The sequence below is a fragment of the Atractosteus spatula genome, chromosome 23 (assembly GCF_055471065.1).
Source record: "Atractosteus spatula isolate fAtrSpa1 chromosome 23, fAtrSpa1.hap1, whole genome shotgun sequence".
Taxonomy (NCBI): Eukaryota; Metazoa; Chordata; class Actinopteri; order Semionotiformes; family Lepisosteidae; genus Atractosteus; species Atractosteus spatula.
The window spans coordinates 8,722,811-8,749,366 of record NC_142728.1 but is presented as its reverse complement, the minus strand read 5'-3'; the positions used below and the strand labels follow the sequence as shown (position 1 = coordinate 8,749,366).

Sequence of the window (26,556 nt, the reverse complement as noted above, 5' to 3'; positions counted from 1 at the left end):
ACCAAAGAATTGTGTCTAAATGTTATCTATGTTACTACAATACATAACAAATCACAGGTTTCTGTATTTTGAGATTTTTTAGATAACTCAAGGCGGAGTGGTGGCTCTGTGGCTAAGGATCTGCGCCTATGGCTGGAAGGTTGCAGGTTCAAATCCCACAGCTGGCAGAGGAATCCTACTCCGTTGGGCCCCTGAGCAAGGCTCTTAACCCCAACTGCTCCAGGGGTGCTGTACAATGGATGACCCTGCGCTCTGACCCCAAGCTTCTCTCTCCCTGTCTGTGTGTCTGTGTCTCATGGAGAGCAAGCTGGGGTATGCGAAAAAGACAAATTCCTAATGCAAGAAATTGTATAGGACTAATAAAGTGATGTGATGTTATGTTAAGTATTGTGGAGCAGTGGTTAGGGTTCTCGTTTAAATGCAGCTGAGATAATGGTGCTGTTCTTCCAAAGAGAGTTATTTTAGACATACTGTTACTTCCTCCCATATGTGCCTAAATAATTGGCTCAAATTTTTTCAAAAAATATAATTAAGGGTAATTATATTATTATTATTATTGGACAGTAAAAATGATATAATTGTACCCTTAAGCTAGGTACTTTACCTGAATTATATTTATATATAAAAGGTGCAAATGTTAGTTGCTCTGGATGGAAGAGTCTGTCAAATAACTTAGTAAATATAAAAGAAAACTGGTCTTAGTCAAAATATTTACAATACTGATACATCTTTTTTAAGGGGAGCTATCATACTGTACAGACATACTGTTACTTCCTCCCATAGGAGCCTAAATGATTGGCGCAAATTGTTGTTAAACAATATCATTACAGGGTATTCGAAAATAATCCTTAACAACTCAATTTGCATAAAAATGAAGACAGAAAATCCAAGGCAAAAGATTAAATTAATGAGACAGCCCCCCTCCCCACAATGTGCATACATAAAGTACACACACGCTAAAATAAAGAGATAAATTACTGCTTCACTGCTAGAACTTGTCTGCTCCTGGAAATTCTAATATTTCAAAAGAGTCCATCTAAACAGGAGACGTGGTATATTTTAAGGCTAACAGGTACGTCAGTGTTGGCACAGACACAGGTTATTGAATAATTCTTTGAAACGTATGAGGCATAAGCTGAAACAAACCCTTTAGTGTCAAAGTAAAAGTATATATTTTTCAAAAACTTTACATTAAAATAAACCTTGACGAATAAAATATTTTCCAAAAAATATTATTGTGCAGAAATAAAAAAACCCTCTCAGGTCTTACAAGACTGGTCTGTGAGCTTCATGATAATCACCAATCTGCTTCAATTTCAGGTGACCACATATTATATCAAACATTGAGATTGAAAGATGTATAAAAAGGGCAAAAATAAAAGACCTCTGAAGTTATTATTATTAAGGTAGTTCACTGATACTATTATGCAAAGCATTTTGCATTAGTACCCATTTAAACAGCTGGGCATTTCACTGAAGCTGAGTGAAGTACCTTGCTCAAGGTTACAACAGCAGATCCAATTGCCTGAGTACTGCAGCTCAGTAAGTATACTAATACTCAGTATTAGGGGGACACAAACGACTGTTTGACAAAAATATTCTGATTATAATAAAGATCAAAAGTTTGAAATACATCAAGACACCACTGTAGCATGGATTTGAAAACTGTGAAACATACATAACTGACATAACTCCTTTGGCATGATCTCCCTTAATTTACATTGCGGTGTGGACAATGGTGTTTAAGTAGAGCTGCACTCGGTTTCAATAAAGTAATGGTTCCTAATATTTTGCCGAATTAGTGCATTAATAATTCTGATAAGCAGTTAAGGGGTGCTATTCCAATTGTTGCATTAAACTCTGAAAATTCCAGCACATAATATAAAAGGATGTTGAAAACTTTAATCCAAATATGTTGCGATTATGTTTATGCTTTAAAAAACTCAAAGAACACATATTTACTAAATAGCAATTCGTTTCTGATTTGGAATTTTACTTTGGGATTTTTCTATGGACGTCACATACAGTATGCACATACTGTACATATGGGTCATTCCATACAAGCTTAACTGGAGGTGGTACTCAAAAGACTCAAATTTTGCTAAAAAAAATCCACCTGGGCTCACTGAATTCTTAAGTGCTAGACATTTTATAATGTAATTAAGATTTCCTCTAGGCAAAGAGGCAACAGTTGAGATTTGACATCAAAGCTCCCTCTTCTGGCTGGCGAGGAATGACCCAAATGTATGAAGTCAGGGGAACTTCAAAGTTCCAGCAGAAAACAATAACATCGCTTTTTAGTTTCAGATACAAAGAATGCCTTGTTTTTCAGAAAATAATATGCCAAACTACTTTAGGTGGATGTGGTTTCTCTAAAACAACCCTGGGTATCAAATGTGTTACTAACACACATGCTGTATGTCCCTTTTCTTTACTTTAAATATAGCCATTCTGAATGTAGTAAAGGCATATGTAAAAATACTTATGCTGTAATTGACCTTGATAGAAAAAAAAACTAGATAAAAAAGCCCTGAGATCCAAAACTAGACTAAAAAAAATTTCCTTACAGAGCACATCTCTTACAGTAAATTGACAGAGAAGACGACTCAGTTTTCCATGCTCAATAGAAAAATTATGCTGACTGTATAAAATATATTTATATACATAAATATCATTTGGTTTATGGTCCAGTATCTAAAAGAAATGTAAATTCAAAGTACAAAAGAAAAAACAGTCAAACATCCAAATGCATTCCAAAAATATCAGGAGAAAAATATTTACATGACCACCAATTTAAAAAAAGAACCTTTTCTTTATATATTGATATATTGAGTTTGCATTGTGATGCTGGTCTTATTCTGGTAAAACGTGTTTTAATTGTAATCACACAGTGATAGCCATATATACTGCATATACACATTCTTAGTTTTATCTTAGTAGATTTGTTTTGCTTAAATGTCGTTTTTTGTCAGGTAAAAGAACACACAATAGTTTTGGAGTATATTTCAGTGTGCATCTGCTCTCTTCTCTTTGGATTGAAGTTGAACTGCCAGCCAGCACCAAAGTCTTCTAAGGGCGTGCATCTTCCATTTCATGCAAAATCAATGTGGCAGCTTCCCTTTATGACGCACGACTGCTTGAGGAAGAATTAAAAATATCAGAAATTCACAACAGCTACAAGTTAAAGGAGGTCTTTTGGCCCATCATGCTCATTTGATTCTGCTTTTGTTACATACTGGTCTTACTGGGAACACCCCTCCAAAAAGGACAATTTAGAGAAACCAATCAAATCTAACCTGCTTACTTATAGAAGGTACTAATCTCTATGAATATTTTTGCAAATTAAATTTTCCTTTTGTCACTGACATAAGCCTCTAAAATCAGATTCCTGTAAAATAATAGAAAACAATTTAGGACAAATAAAAAAAAACACTTAGTGCTTTGGTGTTTGAACCTGGATGTGAAAGTAAGCAAACTTAATGAGTAAAAAGAAGAGCAGAGAATTCACAGCACTTACAAAATAAAAGGACACATAGGCTATGTGTATTTTGAAAGCCCCATTTTGAAGAAACTCAGAACATAAATCAAAGAAATTTCTAAACTGGAGTTTTTTCAACCAAAACAGACAAATACCTTTTTTAACTAATACAAAAAAGGCCAAACACGAGGCTGGAGAATATTTTATGTCTCATCAACAAATCAAAGGAGTTAGGAACCTGGAGAGAAAGATCTGAGATTGTCAAGAAAATGCAGAAACATCCATTTATATTTGATGAGTTACATACCTCCCCTTAACATTAGCTTATTAAATTCATAACTGTCATTCTGGCTCAAAGCGTAATGTACATCTACTGTAGCAGAGTGCCACTCTGTACTGAGACAGGTGCTCAGAGCTTAAACCCATTAATGGAGACAGGCTTTTTAATAGAGCAAGATGCTTAACTTTGGCAGTCAGTCACAGAGTACTGGAAGTTACCTGCCCTATAGTTTATAGGCTTGGCAACACATCAATACAATTTTAAAGGGGTGTGGAGTGGTCTGTCTGTGACAGAGGCCTTTTCTAAAATCTTAAAGCAATGCACCTTACCTGAAAATTAAGAAAGAAACTTAATAATAATAATAATAATTGCTTACACTTATATAGCGCTTTTCTGGACACTCCACTCAAAGCGCTTTACAGGTAATGGGGACTCCCCTCCACCATCACCAATGTGCAGCCCCCACCTGGATGATGTGACGGCAGCCATAGTGCGCCAGAACGCTCACCACACATCAGCTATCAGTGGGGAGGAGAGCAGAGTAATGAAGCCAATTCATAGATGGGGATTATTAGGAGGCCATGATTAGTAAGGGCCAATGGGAAATTTGGCCAGGACACCGGGGTTACACCCCTACTCTTTTCGAGAAATGCCCTGGGATTTTTAATGACCACAGAGAGTCAGGACCTCGGTTTTACGTCTCATCCGAAGGACGGCGCCTGTTTACAGTATAGTGTCCCCATCACTATACTGGGGCATTAGGACCCACGCAGACCTCAGGGTGAGCGCCCCCTGCTGGCCCCACTAACACCTCTTCCAGCAGCAACCTTAGTTTTTCCCAGGAGGTCTCCCATCCAGGTACTGGCCAGGCTCACACCTGCTGAGCTCCAGTGGGTTGCCAGTTGTGAGTTGCAGAGCGATATGGCTGCTGGCAACTTGTGTGGTATTTTCTGAGATTGTGAAATGAAACTACATTTACATATACAGTACATTATAATAGCATTCGTAATAGTGCTAATACTGGTTTCACTTTATTTAACCAAAGCTTAACCAAAGAATTAAAAATATACCCATTATATACTGAGTCTGTTCAAATGAGTTCAAATATACAGCATATAGTGTAGGACGTGAGCAGTTCAAATATATTGTGAATAACTGTGTTCTGGTAAAAAAAAATCAAACTTAAAATTATTAATTAGTACTATTTACCTGTAAATCGAGGAATTAACTGAAGAACATAAGTGAAAATGAATAACATGATAATAATATATTGTAATGAACTCCTATGAAAACTATCATTATGAGATAATAGCATGGCACATTATCAAGGAAGCCCACACATACACCTACTGAACCTCAGTTATTAAGAACAAACACAAAAATTGAATTAATTGAAATGAAAGGAAATAAGGAAGAATTAGAAGGGACACCCTTTAAAGTTAGGGTGGGGTTTAAATATTTAGCTCTTCTTCTAAACACAAAGCTACAGGGGACAGAACAGTCTCAAAACTTTTAAGGTAGCTTTGCCATCGGCACACAGAGGCTGACACACTTCATTTAAGATCTAAAACAGCAGAACACTCAATGATAGCGGGCAGAAAAAAAATCAGATCCATTTCAAATCAATATATTTTTGCAAGGCAATCAAAAGGGTTTGTGATTAACAACAACAAATCAATCACTATTAACCTCTGGTAGGGCAAATCTAACTGACACGTATTGAAATGTAACATAATGAAAGTGAATTCTAACAGGATAATCCTAGCATGACCATCTAAAACACTTAACACTTGACAGTCCTCGTACACAGACAGAGGAGGAAGGAACTGGGTTTTGAAAATTGTATATGGAACTAGGCAAAGTACAGGCTGCTCAATTTGACAGATGACTACTTTAAGGAAGGGGTGTTTCCTTCAGAAGGAAAAGGGCCACAAGTTGCATGTAAACCACCACAAAAAATCATGTAAATGACTTCCACCCCAGGAGTGTACATCTTTTACTTTTTTATCTAAGAGCAGTTAATATGTAGAAAAGTCTAAATTATATTTGAAATCTTTCTCAGAACTGAACTTGAGATTAAACTTAAAATTGTGATGTAACTACGACAGCACGTAACACATGCTATTGGGGTGAACCAATCAATATGCAATCACTTATTTTCTGTTTTATATTTATCAATTACTTTAATACAAATATAATTCAGGAGGATGTGAAGAATTCTGCTTTTACTTTGATATTGTAGAGTGTTTGTGTTAATCAATGGCAAAATTCCCATCTAAATACATTGTGATTCTACAGTGCAGCACAGTAAAATGGGTAAAAATCCAGGGGAGGTGAACACTTTTGATAGCCACTGTATGTGACAAAGACAGCAGGATGAAATGTTAGTATTTAACTCTCAGGAAAATGGAAGTGACCACTTTTATACAGAAATTAATCAAAAAGAGAATAGGAAAGGGTTTTATCAAGAACAACATACTTGAACTTCAAAGCCTTTAATCTAACATTGCTAGATCAAGGCAAAAGTCTAAAACTCTCCTAAAACTGAGACAGTCTGGGATATACCAAAAATCAAGACAGGTAACTGACCCCTAGCTTGGCTTCTGAGAGCTCTCCTCTATCTACAAGGTTTTCACAGAAGCAAACATATGCACATGCTTTTCTCTTCCTACATCACATCCCATTTTCTTTATCTGGCTGTTCTCCTCCTCCAACAGCTTCAAAACAAGCAAAAGAGAAAAAGTACTGTCAGAAAATTCCTTGTGACAGAAAATGCTCAACACAGAGGAATTAAAAGAAGATATTTCCTTCCAGACAACTGTAACAAAACGTTTATGGTTCTAGTAGGTTTAGCAATGTTCTATATATCATAGGTTAGGTTTCAATCCAGCATTCACAGACACATCACATGTGACAAAAACACAAACCATATTGTAACCCAGAGATAGGCTCAATGACATGGGAAAACACAAACTGACCCAAAATCATGTCTACATATAAGGAAGCTGTTGAGGGAAGCAGATACTATAGAATGATTTACTTTGCTATGCTGAGGTAATAAGGAATTTTAATTTGTAAAGATGCCTAATCTTATTAAAGTGTCAGAATCACAAGAGATGCTGTAATCAGTGGCTCTCATTATCACCTGTTCTTGAAACCAAGTCAAAAGAATGTTTTTTAAATATCTATCACCCCTGCAACAACCATCTACATTTCTGTAAATTACCTGCTCCACTGTTTTTTTCATTGAAAACGAGTGTGTTCTGAACCGAAAATTTATTATGGAGATAGAATTTCAAAAAACAAAAGCCACTATCACTGTTGGAAAAACAAACTAACGAGCATTGGAAACACTGTCAAACAGTGATCATCAAAACAACTTATTTACAATTCTGACTCATTTACAATATTTTGCAGAATCCATGTTTCTTGCCTTTCTTTCATGATTTTAAGATTTTGTGTTTTGTGATTTTGTGGTTTTGTCCAGAGGCATCCTTTTTTATTGCATTGCCTTCTTTAAAGGTGGGTATTTTAGAATGGATATAAACTCCAAACTACTAGGAGTTCCAATCCTCTTCTGTTATATTGTGTCTGCTCTATAGTGGTTTCCTTCTTGCTTTCTTTGTTGCCTAGTTTACTACCTCACACTACTCAAAACCTTCTACAGAAGTCAAGCACCTACTGTGGACTAATGTATTTCTAAATGGTGGGGCGAGCTCCACTTTCTTCTCTGGAGGTCCAGTCAAATACATTGGCTTCTCTTGCTGGAAGCTGATCTTCATCTATGCTGTAAAATTAGTAATAGTACCCATGCCTCAGCCTGTCCCCCTCATTACATCAACATCATTACCTGATGGGTATTGTCACAACAAGCTGGGCATCCCTTACAAGTCAGCTGCATTCCTGAACAAAGACTTCACTTGCATCATAAGCACTGCTCATACAATTGCAGCCCTTTCACAAGGGCAACAGATCAGCATTTCTACGTCACAGATCAGGATATGTATCTCTTCTTGTACTGCTTTGACTTCAAAACTGAGCGGCAGGAGGTGAGCAGTGTAGAAGGGTGAGTTAGGCCACGTGGCAGTAAGATTGTAGGACAAGACACAAGAAAATTCCCAAAACAGCTCTTGTCTGGAGGCAAAATAAACGAACAAGCAGTTATGGGAAATTCCATTAACAGCAAGAACACGAAAGTAATCATGTATCCACAACCCCCCGACAACTGAAATGTTTTGAAGCTAAGAAAACTTTTATAGGATTATTTAAAAAAAAATTAAAACTGAATATACTTTATGTGATGACTCTATTGCTCCAAGACAGATGGCATGTTTTTTACAGAAACAGTGGGCTGCACTGAAAGAACTGAAGGTAGGCGCTTTGGATCTGCATTGAGGAAACAGAAACGTTTCTTAGCAACCAGCACCTTAAATCTTTCTTACCCATCATTTCAATTAAAGGAGCCGATTTGCCCAGAAGCATATGAGACGGCAGGTACAGTAGGTAAGAAAGGTGTAGACAGCTGCTTGATGGAGTTTTCTTTAAGCTGTCTGCTTGGAGAAAAGTGGTCCTCAATGATAATGTCAAATTTGAAAATGCTACAACAGGAAGTGCTACTACTGTCAATTTTAAAACAAAGTCGCCTGAGTGATGGGAGTCTTCTCAAGAGTCTTCGGTATGATTGGCAGCACTTGGTACGAGAATTTAAAGCTTTATGTGCACAGCACAAAAATATTGTGAAGGCTGATGACTTCACAGATGTTTAAATATCAGCTATAAAATGTAACAGGGTGTTAAAAAATGAGAGAAACCGTTGGTGCCAAAACATGAAATCTTCCAGTGACCATTTTTAAACTATTGCAGCACATACCCTATAACCATTAGCTTCGAAGCTCCCTTTATGAAGCGAAACGAATCACTGAAAACGCTGTATATTTTAATTACAAAGTTTTAAAAGACCCATCATTTTATTAGCCTAGTCAATAAATGCAAAAAAAAACACATTTCACCTCAAATATCTTATAAAGCATTTAGGATTGACAGACTACCTTATATCCCAAATGCAGCCACTAAAACCTTGTGCCATTCTAAGTAGCTCCCTGACCACAGTTCACCAGATTCAGATCCCATTCTGTTCTCTAAAAAGCTAGACTCAGTGGTAGGATAACATTTACTCCAAATACGATGAATGCAGACAATTTCTATTTCAGTCCTGTGATAACTCTGTCAGTTTCACCCTGTTCTTTGGCAGGAGAACCTCTGAAGTTATTACAGAACACTGTCAATACTCCATAGATAGCACACCGCAGTCAAATACCCTGCCCTTAGGATATTTGCTGCTTCGACCTTGAAGTGGAATTTTTTAATTCAAATCAATACCACAAGGTCACTATAAAATTCAATTAATAAAAAAAAGTGTAAAATACTCCTCGCACTGCTTCCCTTGAACCTATTATGAGAACAGCGAACAGCTGCTCAAATTTGAAAGAAAGAAAAAAATAAATTAAGATTTTTATTATTAACGACCAAGGTGTGCTAGAAATAGGTTCTTCATGGTGCAAAAAAAAAAGATTCCTTACAGAGCGAAAACAAAAATCCAAATTGAAGCCTATAAGTTTGAGATGTTAAAAATAATATTTAAGACGGTGCTCAAAAACAAATGCATATCTTTTGTTTCGCTTGGATCCTTGTGCAAAACCGCAAGACAGATTCTGCTAAAATATGCATGCTAAGCAACTGCACACATTTCATTTTTAAGCTTCCCTAAAGGAACAGGCTTGTTTCTACTAAGCAATTGGCCATCACGTGTCTTGCAATGCTTTGCTCTGTCTATAAATACACACACAAAATAGCTAAATAAAACCTCTCATTTATCCTGAACCTGCCGTTTAACTGTATGCACAATGCAATTCAGCGTGTGGGATATACAGGGGTGCCCCAGGAACATGCCAAGCAGGCTGAGCGCTAATTAACAGTAGCTAATTATCAGAGAGATGCACTCCTCACTGCAGTCTGTCACCGAAGGGAATTTGCTGGTCTCTTCCCCTGACCCCAATCTCATGCCCTAATTAACGCTGCATTATTCCTGCCACTGCTGCCGCTGCTGTTTACAAGCAGCCATTTAGGACGAAAAAGAGACGCTGACAATTAATTTTATTCCTAGTAATGATGATTAAGTAAACATGTAAAGCCCATTTCAAACATACCTTCTAAAATGCACAATCGGGTTTTCATGCCATTACACAAGTGATAACAAAACAATGCAGGATTTTGCAGAATATTACCTAAAGGCTGGGGCTATAGTGGAATACCCCAAAGCTTTTACTCCCTTCCCATAATCTAATTCCAAAGAGCTGAGTGGTTGAAATGAAATGAAAAATAATCCAAGACATGAAAAGTGTGCAGCAAACTATTTTCTGCATGTACAGAAATTCTAAAAACAACAACAATTGTTTGTACGGTTGCATTATCCGAAGGTTGTACTTTTTACTGCACCTGCACTGAAATAAGCACATTAGTAGCTTTTAATAAATGTTTGATGCAAACTTTATATGAATACTTGGAAGGAAGGAATAAAAGGTGAAATATCCTCATGCAAAACATTATAGAACTGTGTATGATACAAACCACATTTGCAAAGTCATTATATAAAAACTGAACTGCAATTGGGCTTTAATATTTTAGTATTGCCAGAAGACCTGAGAGAGAATTGTATGAGCACATCCCAGGGAATGCAGCTTCAGGCAGCAGTGAGATGCTGAGCTGGATCCGTCCGCCAAGCTCAAGGATAGAATTAGTTAAATCCGGCCAGCGAAAAAGTAAAAGTTGCATTTTGTTTGGAAATATTAAATTATATTTCCTTTATTTCACTGTTGCCAACTAAAAACATTAAAAACAATTATATGCATTGGCTTCATGGCCAAAACCATCGAGTGAATAAGACCTCAAAGTTAGAAATAAATAAATGGCTTCAAACCTACACTCGCTGCTTGATCACCTCTCAGGAATTTATTGTTCTTATTTTTGATTAATCCTAGGCTTGGGATTATAGTTGCGATTTTTTTCTCTCTTTTTCAAAGTACAGAAATGATGAGAAGCTTAATCAAAATGTCTAAGGCATTTTCAGGAAAAAAGCTATTAATGATCAGACTAGGCTACAGCTGCTTTTGTGAGACAGATTACAGAGGCAGTAAGGAAAGCACATGGTCTTCTTTTTAATGCAGATTTGGCGGTATACAGATAATTACTTTAAGTTGATTCATTTTTGTAAGTGGCAACCTCTATTTTGTTCTTAAGTTTTTCATGATAAACATCATAACATCAGTAAAACAAGATCTCTTCACATCAAATTAGATATGGATTGCACTGGTAAAAGGATCAAAAAAGGCAGAAGCTCATATCTAGTATTTCCAAAAGGTTTAGCTTCACTCTTTATATTTCAAATTTTGATTGTGAAGAACAGTTTCTGTCATCTTCAACCTCAAATTAATAAAAGGGTGACAGTCTGTATGGTGCTTACATTTCTCATGCTGTGTTTTAGTGGCTACAACACTGAAGTGCATGAAACTCACCAAACCTCTGCTCTTGGCAACACCAGGGAATGACACAGAGAATTTTAAAAGTGAGAGCTACACATTGCACCTTTATTTTCCTTTTAGACATGCTTCCTCAGCTCCTTACCCTTTTGTTTCTATCTGATTACAACCCTCTTGTAGATGACAGATGGCTTTCAAAAGATGAAGGAAAAACATGCACTAGAGCACCCCCCACCACACGCAAATCGTTTCTGTTTCACGACGAAAACAAACAGCTCACTAATTTAGGAATGCCACAGGAGATGGTGAGATCAGCGCTTGTTCAAGTCTCAAAAGCAGGTCAGCCGAGACTGAACTGTCAAAGTTCCTGTCAAAACTGCAAAAACAGGTGGCCAAGTTCTCAAGTCATAATACACTGATACATTGAATCCTGCCACCGGGAATGAAATGGGTATCTTTTCGAACTATAATAATCACAGATAGCATTGCAAGAAAGTCAAGGAATGAAGGAAGGAACTTGCAACACCCTACTGTGTATGTTACTAAATGAAATAGTAAACTACATAACCTGTCCACTATTTTATTTTCCTTCATCTACAAGTGCAGGTAAAAGGCAATGTTTGTCGCTATTACCTTGCTTCTGGTATTTTAAGAAAATATAACATTACTGCAAACAGGGATTTTCAATATTTTCAGAACTAAGTGAACCAGGGAACACATTATTTAGCTTTTAAAAATGAAAAGTTGAGCATCCAATCATTGAATGTTAGCTATACCCTATATGTGCTGAAAGGGAAGGCTGTTTACTCCAACTAGAAAACAGGTTCTGTAGTCAGACGCTAATAAGCACTGCGACATTTGAAATAAATGTAAACAGTTCCTATTGTTCTTAGGCTGGCTCATTTCACATACCTGATAATACCAACATCAGGTTCTACAAAAAGCAACCACTGTCATCAAAGGGTGTTACTTTAATGGGGCTGTTAGTTTATGCTGTTGTCTAGTCAGGCAGAGGTAACACTAATGCACTGCTGCTTACTGATAGTGCCATGTCCTTGATGCTGCTTGCACTTTTAACCTTGTGACTTCATCAAAGAAAGAAAACTTAGCAACCCAGAGATAATGACCACAAATCCATTAAGTTGGCCAAAAGCACCAGTTTAAACTCCCACTCACAAGACAGAGCCCACACACCCCCGTCAGCTCTACACCCTCCTTAGTGATCACAGCTAAGGCTACAGATTTTCAGCTACGCTTAAGCAGCTACAGACTATCAGGGTTGACATGCAGCATGCTCATAAAGCTAATAGGTACAGCCAAAATGCATGTCTGCTGTTTCCATTTCAATTCACTGGTTTCTGAGGTGGGACATGACATCTTTTACTGTACCTTATCATATAATCCTTTGCATAGGTTTATAGCTGAGAAAGTGTCTGTTCTATACTCCAATCTTAAAAAACGTGGGCTTCCAAAGGTCTCACGAATATATCTTACAAAATTACCAGTAGTGCAAGAGAAAGGTCAGGTATCCTCACCTATAGGAGAGTGTATCAACGGTGTTCTGTAGACAGTTACAAAGCTTTTAGCGCTAGCAGCTCTATGCCACTAACATCACTAAAAAGTGCTGGTGTTAATGAACCAAAAATTAGAATAATGGTCAAAAGGAATAAAAGTAGATAGGTGTTTTGAGGACATCAAGAAAAAGCCACTCAACTCTTGTCAAATACATTTATTCCCACCTATCACATTTAAAACCAAGGTGCCCCAGAGTCATTAGGAAGATGATACAACATTAACACTCCACAGAAATATGTTTTAAAACGAGGAAGAACCTAGAACTGAAAACGATGAGGAAGCTGGAACTGATTACCTTAGAAAATGAACTCATAATGCTTGAGAATTCATCTTACCAGAAGTACAGCTGAGGTACCATTGGGTCTAGATAGCTCAATTGTCATATCGGGAAACATGCGTCCAATCCGGGATATGACATCGTCAACATACCTAAAAGAAAGAAAGAGAATGTCATTTTTACAAGTTATTACTTATGTACCCCCTACCTCCCTGAAAAAGCACACTGTGGTACTGAAAAGTGTTACCAGCATGCCACCTGATCCCAGCCTGGTCAGTACTGTATGAGAAACCTCTAAGACAAAACAGGTTGCTTCTTTAAGTGGCATTGGTGAACCAGTAGGTGGTGCTCTTCCCTCTGGATCAGAATTGCCAAACCAATACCCTAGAAATATGACCATCAGATAACAAACAAGGTTCTGACTGCCAGATCATTAAATGTTCCATGGTGCTGTTTTTAACAGCAGGGGTGATTCTATGCATCACTATTATGACCAAAACAAAGTTATTTGGACGATGCTTTTAACCAAAGCAACTTACATTGCACTCATTATTTTTACTGGAGGAATTTTGATAAAGTACTTCGTTCAAGAGTAGACTAGCAGTATCTCACTTGAGACATGAACCCACAATTTTCCAGTTAAAGTGGCACTCCACACTGCTGCCCTTGCAGTGGGTGCTGCATTTCAGTGCTGGGTGAAGTGCAACGTACAAAATATTTTTGCAGTTGAGTGTTATCCAGTCATAAATCAGTGTGTTCACTGTATCACTCAGCTTGAGCATTAATGTCTTCAACTGAATCATGATTTCTTGTCATATGCATGCCCACATTAACTTAAAAATGTAAATCTTTTGGCTTTCATGCTAAAACAAAAATAAACTGCCTTTGTTCATATTTCCCCACTTAACTGAAACAATTTTGTCCATTTCATGTTGCAAAAATATTGAAATAACACTTCCTGTCAGCAACAGAATGGTGTCCAGCTGGTTAGAATGACTGATAGGGTATCGGTGGTAGTTCACAGACTGCCATAATTATTTTTCCATCATCTTGATGTGGTGTTGCAATGAAGCGAGAACACGTCATCACTCAGGCTGGAAACCAGGTCTGCCATAAACCAGTTTGTGCATCAAAGAAGAGACCACTGTTTCTGAGAACAGGAAACCGTCTTTCCTTAAAAAAAAAGAAGGAAGTGGCACCTACTTGGGCACTTTGCAAACTCGCTCTATGTCCACAGTTTTAAATAATTTCCAGCAATGCAGACAAGGACCTGACGAATAACTTACTACACTAGTGTTTTTTTTTTTCCTCTGCTGGAGCTTGAGTGAAACTTGGCAGGTTTGTGTGTAGGAAGAGTGTTGCTGTTGGCAAGGATACAGTACAGTTAACCTATGTTATTCCACAATAACTTACTGACTGGTGTTAAAATAAAGGCATACTATATCTGACCACATAAGTAAATTAAATTGGAATGCATAAGTTATTTCTATACACTTTTTGTGTGGATTTAAAAATAAACGTGTCAGCATGTGTTCCTGTTTCTCTGAAGCCCTGTATGTACCCCAGAAATGCCCTAAAAGTCAGAGGGTTGGCAAGTAAAACCTTGGACTTCAGTGGCTAATTTTTCTCTCTAATATTTAAATCATGTAATAAAGTCCAGCAGCAGATTATTCTAAATATCCTTATTGTCAAGCCAAGGCCAGCAAGAGGTTCTTCTAATGGTGTATTGTACATCTTATTGAAGGGGACGTAGGATACAAGGTCCACTCAGGTACTTCAGTCACCACTGATTCATAACATGATCACGTCAAAACCCTGACAGGACCCTCTGTCTCAAGACCTCAATGCCATTCATCAGGACTCCTGGCACAAGGTCCTCAAGTCGCAGACCCCATATTTGTGCATGTCAGCAGAAAGCAACTGTCAGGCTGCCACTACTTACAGCCAGAGGTCACCGTTAACTATATGCTAATCAGGATTTAATGAATATCTCTTTATTGCCTGCAATCAATACACTTCATTGAGGGGCGTGGAGCATAATGCAAAAGAGCAAAAATGGGGAAAAAAAACGATTCACTGAAGCTGAATTATACCAAGTCGGAGTGCATGTCTAAACATTCAGATTTTTTAGGCCTCAAGGTTTTGGAAATTTATAGTACAATATATCTCCTTTAACTCAGTCTGCCACTTACACATTTTACATAGCTTAGCTTGTTTCAAAAGCTGGTCTTTCCTTGTCACCGACATAAAGCTAAAGAATATACTACCACACCTCATCTTCATTAAAACTGGGGTTTAATTATTAACACAAGGTACGTTTTCTATTATGAACAAACCTACTCTAAACATGAAACAGTCTCAAAAGTGGAAAAGGTATACGTTGCACATTCTTTGATATTTTATAACAAGTTAGTTATAATCTCAGCTTGGGCCTTAACTTTAAATTAAAGGCATGAAACTTTTCTTGACTATAAACATGTGTGTCTTCAGGAGATGCAAAGAAAATGAATGCATTCAATCCGTTTATTATTTGCTACAGAAAGGTGAAAATTAGATTGGAATGAATGAACAACCAGAAAATAAGACTCTTCATCTCTGTAACCTTCCTTTCCATGAAATCATAAATATAATAAAAGGCTAAGGTGCTTGGAGGTATTCCATTGTTACAGGATAGCCCTTCATCAAACCAAACCATGGAATTACTCACAATTTATCTCAAGCATGGTAATGTATTTGTTACAAGAAGGCCAAATGAGAATAAGAAATAAGAATAACAATAACATTGTATTTGCGGCACATAAAGGTGTCAGTAAGGTTCAAGATGAGGCTTGCTTTGCAATTCTGGCGCCAATTAATTCACCGCATGGTGTGGGCTTTTTGGGTGCAGAATAATAATTGACTCTTTCCCACTTGATATTTAAATTTTGCCACAGTTTATCAATCTGAAGAAAAGATTCCTGCTCAAGCTGTAGGCCAGTTCTATTTTGACACTGAAAACTATTTCAGAAGAGACAATACTCAGGAAATGCTAGAAATTCTGAAATATATATTTTATATGGTAATCTTTAGTGGGTTAAGGCTACCTTTCAGGGAAAGCTACCTGTACCTCCACCTACAACATTGCATTTCTACCTGTAGTATTTTCAGATACTCACTTTCTCTATTTCATAACACCTGTCCTAATCATCCCGGGTCAATCTTTTTGCAGAACCCAGATAAAATTAAAATCCCACATTTTAGGAAATTACAACCTAGGTACTGTAGGTAGGATTAGCAAGAAAAGCAAGATCATCACAATCAACAAGACTACACCTGACACATGCAATTGTCTATGTAGGACAATTTAGGTTTATGCCTATATTGGTAAGCATCCTTCTTTCCACTATCTAGCCATAAGATAAAGAATTTATCATGTAAATTGCTCCTATTACAGGGCTATTTCTTAGAACTGGAAATGAACAAGGTTCATCTAGGTAACAAGCAGACAAAATGCACCACCACAGAGCCCACAGATTTCCCTGAACTGCATATAATTAGCGCAATATAATCTTTCTAACTAATCCTGCTCTTTTCACCAGGGCCTAGAAAATAAAACTAAAATATTCCTCCTGCTAGACGGAGGAACTATCGAGGAGGACTGAAATCCCCTCAGCCCATGAATTTAAATCAGCTCACTTTTAATGCACTTTTTAAAATTAGGATCTCTCATCTGAAGAATTAACAATTCAATTATTTCATAGGCCTACAAAAAGCAGACAAAATATTCACTGGTGATCTGTAATCAGTTGAAAAGGTTTCAGTAGATTACAAAATAGGAAAATATCCAATCCCAATGTTACTGTTATAAGGCATTTCGAATTCAAAGGTCACCTCTCTTTTCAAGTCCACAGAAGTAAGAATGCATGTGATCTACCAGCCTTAGCTATTTCACAAACCAGATGCTTTACTTAGGTGAGCAGAAAGCTGCACTTTTCACTGCTAAACACGGGTTTTTCAAGAAAAAGCATCCAAACTCATCATTTTTCATGTAAAAAATGATGTACCCAGATATCATTAGTTAAATCAAGAAATTAATAGTTATCTTGTTGTATACCACAAAACCACTTAAACCATTAGAAGCCAAAGTCTGTACAGAGCACTGTTATTTTCAAGAAAACACATGAGATGCTGAAAACATATTTTACTTCTGTAGTGCTCTAACAATCTCTGAAAGCAAATATTTGAAGGCTGGTATTTCTTACATATACTACTTCGCTCTACAGTATGGTAAGCATATTACTTATAAACGTATTGGCCTTTTGACCTGTGTTCGTAGAGTCTTACAATTGAAGCTATAAAAATAATAGAGGGATACACAAAAGGTCTTTAAAATAGAAATGTCACAGGATATAAAATGGGAGCATACTGCTCAAGGAGAAAGATAAATCTTAGCTTCTTCTGCAAATATAAATAATTTAAGTCTAAGGTTCTGCATGATTGTCCTCAGATGTTACTGTAGTTATAACAGAAATGGTGTGATTGACAGGCTAGACTAAAAGGCTTTGTGAATTGCCCATGTTCCCTACTGTTTTCACTAATGGCACAGATAAATGTCTGAAGTTGGATACGTGTCAGAACATGCCAGAAAAAAGGGATGTAAGGTACGTTTACACTACCAATTACATATTGTCTACTCACATATAGATTTCACAGTTCAAAAGTACCTGTGTGGAGGGATCAATTTTGTTTTGTTTTTCTTAAGTTATTGTTACGTAAAAACACATAGCTTTATCAAATGTACAGTATCAGTTCAGAGACTGCTTTCTTCAGACATTCTCCTCTAATGTACTGTACCATTGTTTGTTATTTGCACTTTGTTCACTGTAAATATACAACACGAAGAGAGTGTTTACACTCAAAAGTGCTGTTCTGTATCCACGTGGATTTGAAATTCATTTGTTTCTATTTTTCTTCTTGAACAGTGCATGCATTGTGCTTCACACTTTATAGTGCAAGCCTTATCATAATTTTATTTGCTTAATTTTATTAATACTTGTATGCGATGACACCTATCGTTTCCTTCCTGCATAAACTTAATGTAAAGCTTGTATATATAATATATGTTGCCCTATATAATGAAGCTTGCTAATAAAATAACATCAACAGATGTACTACACACTCCTGCACCAAGCAATTTTATTAAGAATGCAAATTCATCAAATCCTGCTCTTTGTGTTGTCTTGTCAAGCCTAGTTGATGAGACGGTGAGAAATGGAATTAAAAAAAAAAACGGAATACAGCTTAAGTGCCCTTTGATATCCTGCTTCCAATCCAAAATATTTTATCTCAGCAGAATATGGTGTAGTGGCTGATTGAATTATCCAGTTATAGAGAATCAATGCATTACACAATCATGAATTAATGCATTATTCAAGGTAGTTAAATTAGAAAATACCTCCCTGTTCAGATTTAATTACAGGAATCTAAATTGATGTATTATGTATAACAAATATCTAAAAAAAATTTTAACAATAATTAAATGTCAGCATTGAAAATAAACCAGTAGTGACGGGGGACTTGCTTTCGAGCACATAAAACACAGTACCTGTGCTTTTCTTACTGCAGCACTTTCGATACATGATTTGATTCTACCCAAGACCAGTGAAATGTATGAAAGGGCCAAAGGGCCTAACAGCTGTTTATTTTGTTTGTTTTAAGCATAATCAATATGAAGGCCGGCCAATTTCCTTCACTTTAGCGGCTGAATTTTATACTCACAATGGGAAAATGGGAAACTGGGTCCCATATGACTTTTGAAATAGCCCAAAAATAACCACTCAACACCATTCTACAGTCCAAAGGATCCAAATGGATAATATTAGAGCACAAAAAAATCGAGCATCCAGAAAAAGCTACATTTTATGAAAGGTGTTCTTTGATTAAAATTCTAGAGTTATATCACAATTTTAATTTTTTATAAAAACTTTGATTAACAGCTATTGGTTGGACCATGTGTTTCCTAGTAGGTATAACCCTGCAACTCACAACTGGCAACCCACTGAAGCTCAGCAGGTGTGAGCCTGGTCAGTACCTGGATGGGAGACCTCCTGGGATAAACTGAGGTTGCTGCTGGAAGAGGTGTTAGTGGGGCCAGCACGGGGCGCTCACCCTGCGGTCCATGTGGGTCCTAATGCCCCACTATATTGACGGGGACACTATACTGTAAAACAGGTGCCGTTCTTCGGATGAGACGTAAAACCAAGGTCCTGACTCTCTGTGGTCATTAAAAATCCCAGGGCGTTTCTCGAAAAGAGTAGGGGTATAACCCCGGTGTCCTGGCCAAATTTCCCATTGGCCGTTACCAATCATGGCCTCCTAATAATCCCCATCTATGAATTGACTTCATTACTCTGCTCTCCTCCTCACTGATAACTGATGTGTGGTGAGCGTTCTGGCGCACTATGGCTGCCGTCGCATCATCCAGGTGGATGCTGCACATTGGTGGTGGTGGAGGGGAGTCCCCATTACCTGTAAAGCGCTTTGAGTGGAGTATCCAGAAAAGCGCTATGTAAGTGTAAGCAATTATTATAATTATTAATTATTAAAGAGTGTGAGCATGAGGGAACTTGCAGACTGAAGTCAAGTTTCAAGTCAGTTTGTTCAAGTCTACAGTCAAGTCTTGAGACAAAAATAAGTAAAGAAAATCAAATGCACTGTTTTACTGCAGGGCTGTTTTAATTATTTAAGCAAACATTATTTAGGTGAAAAGAATGAAAGTCTTATTCCCTGAAAACAGGGGTCCCCTGCAATCAGCCAGGGAGAACACGATGGAATGGAATGAAAGCAACATATTAAAAACACCATTATACATTTGCCGTGCAAAAAAGAAAAATAATTTTCATGAGGGCAAGCAAATAAGTAGGAAAATGAGATACTGTCCTTTTTAATATGGAAATCCGTGGCAAAAAATTCAGAATGTGACATTTGTTTAATATTGTCTCCAAGTCAAAGAAATTTCTGCTGTATTGTCTAACTAAATGCCACAGAATGATCACACATTCCTTAATGTAGAGAAGAGAGAAATCAATGCTGATCTATACATGTGTACTTTCATTCTGAGTGTATACAGAATTTCGGTAGTACAACAATTATACCTAGGAGTAGTTACAGTTAAAACATCTGATCTAGCACTGTAACTTTTCAACACTGTAATACTAAGTTATTTTAGTGCACAAATTGAATTCCCTGTTCCCTAAATAAGCTAATAAGCAATCAGTGAAAATAGTCCAGGTCAATAAATGTTTGATCATGCAGACAATCACTATGGTTTGATTTCTGAGATTCTTTTGGAATGGTATCTCTTTAAATTTTATATTGATTGTCTGATGGGCAACCAAAAGATTTACCGTTCAATCACTTCTAATCTTGGAAGATTATTTAGTTTGCAGTAAGTTTTTTTTTTTCCCAACCATACCTGAGCTTAAATGAACCTCTTCAGCCTGAAGCCTATCCTATTCTTCTCCCCACATGTCTGGATGCTGCATCACTGTCATGGATCCAAGAGGGACATTGCGAATACAGCTATCGTTTAGGAGGATTTCCTGGTCTACAGAGATCTGCATGGAGTACTGGCACACAGAAGGACAAAATGGAAGGTTTAATACTCCACACTTTTTTCTGAATTGTATAATGTTAGCAGGAGTTTTTGGTTCCTCTCCTTCTGTATTGTAACATCATGTACTGTCACACAGCTCTGTTAAGTGCCTTGGGGCAAGGAAAAGGTGTGAAAGGCGCTATATAAAATTTATAGATTTTATCCCAATAAACAATAAGCAGAAGCACTGCTCAAGGGTAAAGTTCTCAAGTGGGCTTTCTTAGCTACACTTTCACATACAGTATGTGGCCTACAGACCTATCAGGCCAGAGCTTATTCCAGTTTCTGTATCATTAAGCATGCTGAGAGGTTGTAGCTTTTCCTTGGATGGAATGCCATCACAGGATTATGCTCTATCAGTGCTGGAATCCTTAGTGTAACTGGGTGGATAGGAGCAACTGGGGTGAAGTACCATGCTCAAGGGTACCACATGTCATGTCTGTGACAGGATGTGGCACTGCAACCATCCAGTAAGTGAATCCTGAGCCCTAACCCCTACTTTTTGTTGCTCCTTATGTTCTCCTTCCTGAGAAGGTGTGCTTGAATAAATAAAATTAATAACCCAGGCACTGGAATGGCAGTGAGTACATATCAAGTGTGCTGATTACGAAGGACACGAGAGGCCAGATGGTCAAATGGGCCCACAGATTTATCCAGGTCGGTGTAATCTGGCCTGTAAAATGAGAGAAATAATCCCCCAATCTCTCACCGATTAGAAGGGAAAAGATGTTTTAATAACATCCCGAAAAATTAAAGTATGGTTATGCAATTGCAGGACGTGAGCTTAGGCTGTAAGCTGAGCCTTTCTTTCCAGGCATCGTGGCGGGGTGTTAAATCAAAGACACAACAGCTATCTCCACACAATTCGGAAGGCAAAAAGACACAGGTGAACACAGGAAACAGGTGTAGGCTGTCATCACAAAATCAATTGCTTAACGTCTCTTCACCATGCCAGTCACCCAATCAAACAAAACAATTTTAATTACAGCTCAGACAACAAGATCTATTGTTCAACAGACTAATTCTGACATTTTTTTAATAAAAACATTCATGTTTTTATGCCTATGCCATTCACAGTTTCCCGTATGGTAAAAACAAAGACACAATTAAGAAGATATTGCCTATTAAATGTCTTGCAATAATGAAAAACACTCCCCTAGCAAACACAACAAGCAAATAAAGCCAAAACCAGCTCTGTGTAGTTCAGGACTCCCTGAAAAGTTCATACCCTGTTCTTGCTCGTTTTCAGATAATTACTACCTATTCCTTGCACTTCAGAACACAGCATTTCAATAAATCCCTTCACTGCTAAAGTACTAAACAGATAAAAATGTATTTTCATATTCATTATATAAAGCACTATCAGCCTGAGCCTGCAGCCACAGTTAGTGTGCGTTTATTATTTCAGAAATGTTGCTAACAGGTGAGCTGGGGATTAATGAAGTCTCTAGAAGAAGGAATTACATCTGGAAATGACAGAATACTTCCTCAGCATGCCCCTGCATTAGTGCTTCATTCCAAGGTGTTACAGTCAACAAGGTTTGAAAATTAATTTGTCTTGGTGCTATGATTTTTTCTTTAAATCCTATCATTACAAATGGCTGCCCTTGAAAATAATGCATGTGCAGTTCTACAATTAAAGTGAAATCATCAGATTTATCCAAGCCTCATAAACGCCAACTTGCCCTCTCTAATGGGATAGCTGGCAAAAGGAAAATAACAGCACTGCAGATCTAATTACAGAAATATTTTTAAATCCAAGCAATGTTTAAAAAAACATAACTTGCGTTGTTTGAGCACTGCAGCAGGCTCCAGTCACCTCTATGGGTAAAATAGTCAGGCACATGCACTAGAGCTTTACCTCAGATGTAAAGATAACAATGCCTCTATGGATCAATCCAGTCAGGAGAGTTTGCTGTTTTACGTATGTCTATTTACTGTACATCCTTACCAATCTGAATCCCTTGATGTTACAAAACAAAACAGATCTTGCTTGGTCCCCTGTTTTCAAGTCACATCTGTCTAGGGAGTGAAGAGTTTCTGCGCTGAAAACTTCAACTTATTCTATATTTTTAACTCAAACCCCAAATGGAGGATTCCCTAGAAACCTGGAAAACACTGAACTATCTGTAAAACTAACGGTTGAGGGAAGGGGGTGATCCATTCTGAATTCACATGGGACTCTTCAAATCTGTACAGTATCCCAGTTTTTCTGATTTAAGGCATGATAAAGAGGAATGAAAATCAGTAACAGGGAAGCACCTGAATATTTAAAGCTAATTAAAGAGCAATTCTTTGGGTTATTTCTGTTGGCTGGTCATAACCACGACGTACAGTCGCTTTATGCTGAAAGACACAGCCTTAGCCCTTACAACTAGAAATGGAATTTTGCGATACAACTTATTCATAAACAGTCGGAAACTCCAAATGTCTGAAACAAAAAACTAAAAATCGGATACAACCTGTCTGTGATGGAGTGCTATAACAAAACCCAAAAGACAAGCAAAAGTTTCTCCATCTTTTCTGATCCTTGAGCCTAGAAAGCCGTTCCAAGGGGTGGTTTCGATTTTTTTTTTCTGCTTACTGCGTTGGTGCTTTTACTGTATTTTGCTTATAGAGCTTACAGTGGATATGTATTCAATAATTCACCATTAAAAGCTGTTGTGTCTAACGCTTCCCCATGGTAAGCTTCAGATGTGTTTCGCTTTGCAGGAGGCTTTTGAACTGTATTACGGAAATGGATAAAAAATAATAAGGTCCAGAATACCCAGCAGTTATTAAATGGTTATTAATTGAAAGAAAAACTGCTGTACGTGCTTGAAATGATCTGGCAAAATATTTAAATTGGTCAATTTAGAAACGAAGAGAAGTCCCATGTGCTGGGATCAGAAGCACAAGCAGAGGAAAAGTAATTAGCGGCTATGTGTGCCGAAAATAATTGGCATGTGATGTGCGGAGACGAAAAGGGATGGGTCACAAATCTAAACAATAGGGGCTACAGCATGAAGTATCACTGCAGGCTAGAGAGCAAAACTGCCAAATAGAACATCACAGATCCTTTTCTAAGGTGCCTGAACTACAGTTGCTTAGAACTAAGTTATCTCCACCCATTTGTGCCTGACATAAAAAAACACATTTTAGATGGCTTTCAAGGGTCTGTTATACATTTAGCTCTTCTTATTGTGTAAACGTACTTTTTAGATATGATTAAATGAACATTAAACTGTTAAGCATAACATGACAATTTTTTTTCTTTGGACTGAGCAAGAACAAGACGAAGACAAGGAAAATCTAGGTTAAGCTACCAATATTTTTTTTTTTTTGAGATTCAGACTTTATTTTAACATGGTAGATGTTTGCCTGAACACTTTTATAATCAAAGATATTAATATCTCAATCACGTTCCAGCCTACCTACACTGCACTCTATTCCCTGTTTGGCCATTTGCACCTGAATTGCATATCACAGAATGAGCTATATAGAAAAAATAGACAAGGCTAGTGGTTGGAAAGGGAAAGTTTAGAAGCATAGTTAAGCAAGACATAGGTTCTTATGTGTACATTTTACACAACTCCACTTGGTGTCATTTTCATGCAATCCTTGGGAAGTCTTAATCCAAGGCCATAGTCACTAACTGCTTTCCAATCCCAGCTCCAACCAAGGCATGCTGTCAAGGAAAGCAAAAATCAATACAGTCTCTGCTCCTGATTATCCCGGTTCTAGAAAGCGTGTTCAACCATCAGATGCTACCTTAATCTGATTTGCTTCCTATTTGAGCAGAAACTACCCCAGCTAATGACTTGTATAATGCGCCATTGCTGAGCTCCGTACTAGGAGCATGTCAGCGTCACACCGGCAGATAACAGGGATTAAAAGGGCAGAGAGAGAGAGAACCTATTGATTTTCACTTTTTACTTTAAGCCTCAGCTTCCAGTAAGTTAATGGGAGCAAATGTTCAACCTGGCGACAAGACACATCAGTGGTAACAAGGTGGAAGCATTTACTATGTGTTCATACAGTTGAAGAGGTCCCAACAACATTTGATTGCTGACAGTTGTCTGTTTGGGCCTAGGTGAAACATGTCAAATGCCTATTTAGTCAATTAAATTCAACACGTTTCCATCCAAAAGATTAATGTCTGTGTTGTCCTAGTCAGTGGCTATCATTGACATCCTCTTCTGATAAACAAGGAATCAACAAACTGATTAAACAATCACAACAGATTCCAAATCTCTCTCTACCCTTGCTGTCCACCCAGGCACAAGACAAGCTGTAAGGAAACCCATTTCACAGAAAGGTATGGATTAAATCGATGTACCTCCTTCCTCTAAATGAGATAAATTTGAAAAGTTTACCTCAATGACTTTTTTTAGTGTCAAGTTAGAAGCAAAGGTTTTTTGCCCTTCTGTTTTCATAGGCTAAGCACTCTTCACTCACAGTATTTACCTTCAAAGAGATCTATAAACTGAAGACCACAATCATCGACTAATCTCATGCATAAAATTGCAAACAGCAACCTTCTGAAGCATGTTTCACCTATCAAAGCATTCATTTATCAAAGAAATGAGCAGCCTACATTTCCAAGAAGAGCGATATCTAGCCTCAATTAAAACAATGAATATTATTAATACTATTAATAATAGAACACTTACACTTACAGATTCATTTGATAATGTGCTACAGTGGTGCAGATGCAGACTCAAATAAAATATGGGAACACAATAATGTTTCTACACACATTAATCACAAAGAGCTGACCAGGGCAGATCATACTGCAAGAGTCTAAAAATATGGTTTCAGTGCAGAGATGGTGCAAAGTTCATGCACTTCCTTTCTGGTGCCTGGGATGTAGTAGGATACACAGCAATGATGGTCCCTACTGAAACGACATCACAGCTCTGAGAGGATTACCTGACAAACCTGCAGCTAAGGTCACAGGACCATGAATATTCCTCTCCTCATTAAAAGAATTGTTCTATTCAACTGCCAGGAACAAATCCACAAATATGCAAAGCCTTTAGCACTGAAACGGCTTTAAACATTAGTCTTCAAAGCAGATACAAAGCTGCATATACAAAGAAACTTAAGGTCTAATAAGAAGATAAAAATCCACATCAAGGGGGCTTGCAAGCAGCACAGCTGGCAAATGGTTGTCTGCTGTGATCCAGATGTTATGAGTGAGAGAATGGGTCATTTTAAGAGCTCGAATTTGCCAAGTAGTGAGGGACCACTGAACTGCCACGTGTAGGATTAGTCAAATAGGGCTCTGTCTGCTCCTCATTCCCTATACATTTTGTACACTTCATTTGAAGCTTTCATAATCAGATCCTTTAAAATGCCTCACCTACTGCCTTGCACCCCTTAATAATACCACTGTTATTTACAGAAATCATTGAAATCCCCTTCTTTGCTACTTGTCACATTTCTTTGACTCTTATCTTTGATCCTTCTACCATCCCTGTAAACCCTTATATACAGTGGTGTGAAAAAGTGTTTGCCCCCTTCCTGATTTCTTATTTTTTTGCAAGTTTGTCACACTGAAATGTTTCAGATCATCAAACAAATTGAAATATTAGACAAAGATTACACAAGTAAACACAAAATGCAGTTTTTAAATGAAGGTTATTATTATTAAGGGAAAAAAAAATCCAAACCTACATGGCCCTGTGTGACTACTTACTACTGCAAACACTTTTTCACACCACTGTATATACAACCCATTTATACATATAAAGTCATCTAATCATGCTGGCACAACTGAGGTTTCCCATCAAGTGC

The 26,556-nt window shown here is 37.4% G+C and overlaps 1 protein-coding gene across 1 annotated transcript in view; it reads right to left on the bottom strand.

Annotated features, from left to right (window-relative positions):
• Positions 1-26,556, bottom strand: part of med27 (mediator complex subunit 27) — a 92,107-nt gene that overhangs the window by 15,214 nt on the left and 50,337 nt on the right. The window contains exon 4 of the mRNA XM_088940706.1: positions 13,204-13,297. Coding sequence (XP_088796832.1) covers positions 13,204-13,297 — 94 coding nt within the window. The remainder of the gene's footprint in view (positions 1-13,203; positions 13,298-26,556) is intronic.